Source organism: Gavialis gangeticus, unplaced genomic scaffold (genome assembly GCF_001723915.1).
Source record: "Gavialis gangeticus isolate Ggan-Ray unplaced genomic scaffold, GavGan_comp1, whole genome shotgun sequence".
Taxonomy (NCBI): Eukaryota; Metazoa; Chordata; order Crocodylia; family Gavialidae; genus Gavialis; species Gavialis gangeticus.
Genome location: NW_017729027.1, coordinates 37,142,782 through 37,148,984, shown reverse-complemented (window position 1 = coordinate 37,148,984; position 6,203 = coordinate 37,142,782). Strand labels below are relative to the sequence as shown.

At 38.0% G+C, this 6,203-nt stretch overlaps 1 protein-coding gene across 6 annotated transcripts in view; it reads right to left on the bottom strand.

Moving 5' to 3' along the window:
• The window catches only part of GCLC (glutamate-cysteine ligase catalytic subunit), a 64,308-nt gene that overhangs the window by 13,275 nt on the left and 44,830 nt on the right, over window positions 1–6,203 (bottom strand). For 5 of the 6 annotated variants that reach the window (XM_019520567.1, XM_019520569.1, XM_019520570.1 and 2 more), the window contains 5 exons: window positions 5,533–5,646; window positions 4,410–4,468; window positions 4,190–4,326; window positions 1,391–1,465; window positions 387–503 (listed from right to left, as the gene is read on the bottom strand). In XM_019520567.1, the coding sequence (XP_019376112.1) occupies window positions 387–503; window positions 1,391–1,465; window positions 4,190–4,326; window positions 4,410–4,468; window positions 5,533–5,646 (502 nt within the window). The remainder of the gene's footprint in view (window positions 1–386; window positions 504–1,390; window positions 1,466–4,189; window positions 4,327–4,409; window positions 4,469–5,532; window positions 5,647–6,203) is intronic. The other variant, XM_019520568.1, reaches the window with a different exon arrangement.

Genomic DNA, 6,203 nt, shown 5'->3' with positions numbered 1-6,203 from the left:
GGGGGGGGGGGGGGGTCATCTAAAATTCAAAGCAGTCTTGGATTTGAGAAAATATGGTACAGCCTATGCAATATGGAATCCAAAGTTTGTTTTCTGAACAAATGTCAGACATGTAGGGGAAGGGAAGCACAAGAGAAGTTTTCAGGAAGTTGTGAATGAATGAAAGCAGAGTTTAAATAGAATCCCCAACTATAGCATCTCCACTAAAAGCAGTATGACTGGGGAGAACATTAGGCCTCTGGAAGCATTTACTACAAAGACAATTTTCTCCAGTGGTCAAAGAATTTTATTCTCTAAAATAAGAGAATGATAATAAGAGTTTCTTTCTTCTAAGGGAGTGATGAGAGCATGAGGAAGTACAAATGCTAACTTAGCCCACCACTTGCCTCCAACCCTCTCTCCTCTCGTGTTCGATCATCTACGGATGCAGAGATTACTCCCCAGCGACAATCAATATCTGACACATAGCCTCTGTAGAATGGAGATGCAGCACTTAATGCCATCTAAAAGAAAACCAAGTCAGAGATGAGATCACAGTATAAACCAAGTGACTAAAACCAATGCTACGCAATTTCACAGACAGTTTACTTCTGGACCAGCTACAATCCTCTGGATACCTCTCTATGAGCAATAAGAAATGTATTGTGTAGCCAGACTAACTATTTGCAGTGGAGGGAGTAGGTAAGAATGGGAAACTTATCATCAGGTGAATAAAGACATGACTTAAATTATTATTCTACCAGTCTTCTACTGAGGCAGTAGAACACTGCCCTTCCTTCTTGGTATCCATCTAGTATTTGATGTTCTTCTTCAAGTCTGTCCAATTTATAAGCCTATGAAAAATAATCTAATCTCATTTGCCTATAATTCACTTTAAAAAGAGAGGCTACAGGTCCTAAATTCTAGGACAACTTCTGAAAACAATGCCTATAACCTTCTCATTTGCTCATTTTCCCAAATGCCCTTGTTACTTCCTTGCCATGTTATGCCTAAACTGCAACTGTAAACTCTAGCCTTCTGTCTACTGGGGCTTCTCAGAGCACAAACATTTCTGGTATCCATAGAATCATAGTTTGTTACTAAATAAAAAAAAGTCACAACTATTCCTTCCATGGTCTGCTCAGTACTTGGCATTTGAATTAAGTGAGTCTTGTATATATTGCAAGGTATTATGTAATGAGTGCTCAGACACGCAGATTTTTCTGGAAGTTCCTCAGATCATTCCAACAAGAATAAACTCTATGGGTGTGACAATTCCCTGAAACACACTGCTGAAAAAGATGCCTTTACCCAATGGACTAAGTTGTCAGCATGTTAAGCTGCTGTCCTTTATGGGTTTTTTTCTTTAACGTAGTAAACAACAGGACTTAGTGATAACTATACTACTCACCACAATGGGACAGATTGTAGCTAGCTGATCATAAAGATATCTTGCTTCAGAAATGCTGCAAGCCTGGAATGTTACCTGTTAGAAGAAGCAGGATTATTATTGTCTGAAGACTCACTGTTCCAGACATTAAAAGATTTACTGGAATTGATGGTATTGTAAAAGGTACTTGCATTGACTATTTTAACTTGTTCAGGAAATGAGAACACTCAATTCTTGCTATCAGGAGTAACCACATCACAAATCTCTTCCCATTACTTCAATGTTCAGTAAAAATTTTAGGCTACAGTATAAAGGTACTCTTTAGATGCTGAGATAAAGAGTTCAAACAATTAGCCAGAAGCAAGAAAAACCAAGGACTTAATCTCTCCAACAACAATAATAATAATGGGCTTTCAGGAACTATGCCAGGAGTCAACTTTCTTGAAGCAATGCAGTCTGAGACGATTTACTGATATAGCATTTTCTTGACTCTACAGTTAAACCCATTTTTAAATAAGCTTTTAATCCTAGATGCCTCAGTTGCCTCCAGCCAACTGCAAAATAAATGAATGCTTTGGTGAAAATTCAGGTTTGGAACCAGTCTACACATGGAAAACAAATGATCAGACCTGAAAGTTACTAACTGAAAACAAAAAAGTCTGCCGAAGAAGTATTTCTTTTCAGCTCCCAAGTCTAAAGGTAAAAAACAGTGCTCTTCTGATTTAATCCAAATCAAATGAAATCTGGGGTTTAACTCACTCCTGGATTATCCTTGTTTCTAGCCAAAGGATCCCTAAAAGTGGAAAACTATAACATTTCATACCTCTAAGGGCAGTTAAGGGCTCCAGAAGTGTGTGGAGATCAGCAGGGTGCCCAGGGAATGTAATGACACGAGGTCAAGGTAGAAACCTCTGGGAAGGGTGGATGCAAAGATCTGCCTTGCCTTCTACACAGAACTGAATCTCCCGCCTGACTTATGCACTGGCAAGGGCAATGGGATAATTACACATGGACAATTCACACTTTCTGACTTGATGTGACAATTATGTAGGAACCGGCAAATATAGGCTATACAGTTATTGACTTATTGGCTTTGAAGTGTGGGGGTTAAGCTTATATCTTAGTATATTAAGCGTTTCCCAGATAATAGGCTTAATTTATTTTCTACATTCCATTAAGTCAATGGTTAAACACCTAAAGTCTTAATTCCAGGTTGCTTACAACATCTCTCATAGTTGTGTAATCATTCAGTCTCTCTTAAGCAATGTTCATAGTATGTAGTGTGGGAAAAACTGACTAGGAAGACACTGAATATTAACTTGCAGTCATACAATAGTATCTAAAGTTATATAAAATCCTATTTACAGTATGCTGTGTAATTAGTCATCTGTTGCTTTTTGTCATCATTAAAACAAAGAGAGATGACACGAAAAACATTCATATTTTTCAAAAGTTAGCATTTTGTTTACATGTTTAACAGTGTAAAAATAAGCCTGAATGCTTGGAATCTCCCTAGATGCATTTGTAGTGCACTTTCTTCTTATTAGTCTGCCACACAGCAAGGTAAACATATTATTTTATTAATTCATTAAGTCCTTTAAATCAAAGGGCGGTTTGAAATCGGTTAGTTTTACAAGTGCTGCATATGCTGAGAAACAAGAGAATTTTACTTAATTCCACTTAATTCTCTTAATTCTACTACCTACTTAATTCCTGGAGAATTTTACTTAATTCCAGAAGCATAGCTCTTCCTAGTTACCAAGAAAGCAGCAACAGTAAAAACAGAACGTAACATAAAAAGTCAAACCCACAGGCACCAAGTCAGCAGTTACTTGTGCTAAATTCATTCATTAGACAAAAATTCTAAGAGAACCAAACTAAGAGCATCAAAACACTCTAACATCAGATGTACTATTTTATCCTAAGGGAGAAAAAAAAAGTTGGTAAACAGAAGGAATGGATAAGAAGTATGAAGGAGAACAGTAAATTAAAGCAAAAAGCGTATTTTCTTGCTCAAAGATTTGGCTTGTAGTAGTAAACAATGGGACCTCTGTGGATTAGTTAGAAGGATTATGCAACTAAGGAAGAATAAGCATCTTGCTGCATATCTAAAAATGTCTAGGAAGAAGAAGAGTTGGTGCCAACTTTTTCTATTATATGTTGGAATAAACAGATCATGTTATTTATCCAATAAACATGTTATTTATCCGTGTTATTTATCCTGGGCAAATCTTCAGGAAATTCCAGCTGGAATTCCCTGCCGTTACTGCATCTGATCTCCACAGAATGGAGCCACTAACAGAATTCCACTCTTAGGTGAGGAAAACTGACCTGCACTTATTTCCAAACGTCTGGCCAGCTGTGAGCTGAAATGAAATGTGACTTAAGTTTTTCCACCAATCTGAAAGGGGTCCTCTGGCCTGAGCTGCACATCTTCCAACTTAAAAATAGTGAGACTCCCAAACAGGGTCATGAAAGAAACACATCTCAAGCCTCAAGTCCAGCAAATGACTGTTTCCTTTATTAACTAAGGCCAAAAGCAGGCAACAGTATCAATTTGAAACAGCTTATTGTTTTTTGCAAGCAGAAGTTGTTAAATACTCACAAATCAAAGTTATTAGGATATAAGCAGACAAAAATGAATCATAAACAAACTGCAAAACCATAATCAAGAAAGCAGGACTGCGTGCAAAATAAAAGTATGTTTAAACAAAGACCTAGCCTGAGCACAAATCATTTTAAGGAATGTGTCTATGAAAGAGCAGTTTATAGCAAAAATCTGCATTATTTTATTACATTTTGAACTCAGATACAATTTACCTGAAGGCAGCAGTTGCCCATTCCAAAACCCATGGCATCCATGTATATATGGTCTGGTTTAGCTGCTTTAGCTGCTTCGCCATCATCATTGGGAAATATTTCAGTGAATGGTGATGGTGTGTTCTTGTCTTTAAATACTAAGTAAAAAATACATGTACTCATCAATAAATAGTATGCCACACTGAACAATTAATTGAAGAAAAGCACCGAGTCTACTCACTTGGTACATTTATCACTACTTTCTCTCCCCTCCGGTGTCGAATGTTCCTTGTCAGTGTGCTAAAACAGAAAGATTAGCTGAAACATTTCCTCAGAGAACCTTCTTAGTGTTTAAGCATTTGGCTTCTCATTAATTTTTCAAGTCTTGTTATACCAACACTCCTTTGCATTATGTGCATTTTCTGTATAACTACATATTCTACCAGTTGGAGAATCAGTTTCCCTCCCCTCAAGTGAGTTCAATCCTATTTTTGTGGTATCAGCACATAATATAGCTATCATAAATAGAATTAAGAGGCCTATGACATACAAGAATGAGGCAAAGAAAAGTGGTTTTTGATTTGGAGTGGCTTTCCTAAGGTTAAATCTTATGATCAAAAAACCTCTATACAGCTCCACAAAATTAAGAACCATATGCACAAACAGACCAACTCCATACTCTAGATATATTCCAGGGTGCTGCGGTATTCCCAGAGCAATGCAGATTGGGACACCAGTAAGGAGCAGTCCAAGGGCTGTGGCAGATGGGGCTGTTGCAACTCTTATAAAAAAATAGTCATTTTAAGATAGGTACTGAATGCTGTTAGCCTGAGGCCCCCTCTACACATGCAAGTAAAGACACGATAGGATCTAATGTGCGATCCCATAATCACAGGACTCCCTGTGCTGCCGGGACGAAGAGTCCCATCAGTCTAGGCAAGGTGCACCAGTAAGGAGCTGTCAGCTGACAGAGCTCCCAGCTGCAGGGAAGACCCTGCTACACATGCAAATAAAAGCTTGACAGCAGCCAGCTATAAAGTTAGTACACATTTTTGAGCCAGTTTGGAGCTTTATGGTGCAATAGCTACTTTGCATGTGTAGCTGGTCTTAAGGCAATTGTGCAATTAACCTATTAACCTGTGACATGTAGAAAAGTTTATTCATGACAGATTTCACCATATAAAGCTGCTGGAATTTTGCAGTTTACCTTTCTTAAGGGTCTCTTTAACCATAAATATGTATTCATTACATATCTGTCTGTCTTTGGGACTCGGACATCAATTATTCAAGTGTTATATTTTTAGCACAGTAAGAAATGCATACTAAAAGATATTCAACAACCTGCCTTTTCTAAATGCTCTTACCTAAATCTAGGATGTTTGTTGATGGCTTCATCTGGAAAGAACAGAGACTTTGATACTCCTCCTTCTACTGGTGTTGGCTCACGTTCTGGTAGGGTGAATCCTGGACACCCTAGCCTGTATGATAAATTTGAATAAAACTTAAGATGAATGTGGAAAAAGATTTTAAATGATCAAATAGCTTATGGCTAGGCTAGGCCTTTAATAGATAAAAGGAACTGGGCAGAGTTAAATAAAATATATATTTTGTTCACTTTAAGTATTTTTAATATGCTTCTCAGCTTGTTACCCAATTCCTGATAGTCACTGTAACAGGCTTAGAGCACTCACGGTTGAAGGCCAGTATCTGGCAACCTTTGTCACTGCTTTATATTTTGATTAAGATAGATGGTACTTCATGCTGCTGGGCACTAATGCCGACATGTTAAGCAAAAGCAATGACTAAAGGAAACTTTAGGGAATACTAGTTCTTGCATAGGTCTGACCATATATTAGCAGTAGGGGTGAACTCATAACGATTTTTTGGGCCAGTATCAATGGCCAATTATTAACCAGCCATAATTGACCAATACCAATCCAATTGCCAATCTGCAGCCCAGCAACTTGGAGAGCAGCGTCCAAGTGGTAAGTCTGCTGGGGGGGGGGGAGGGGGAAGATGCAGGGAAGGGACATGG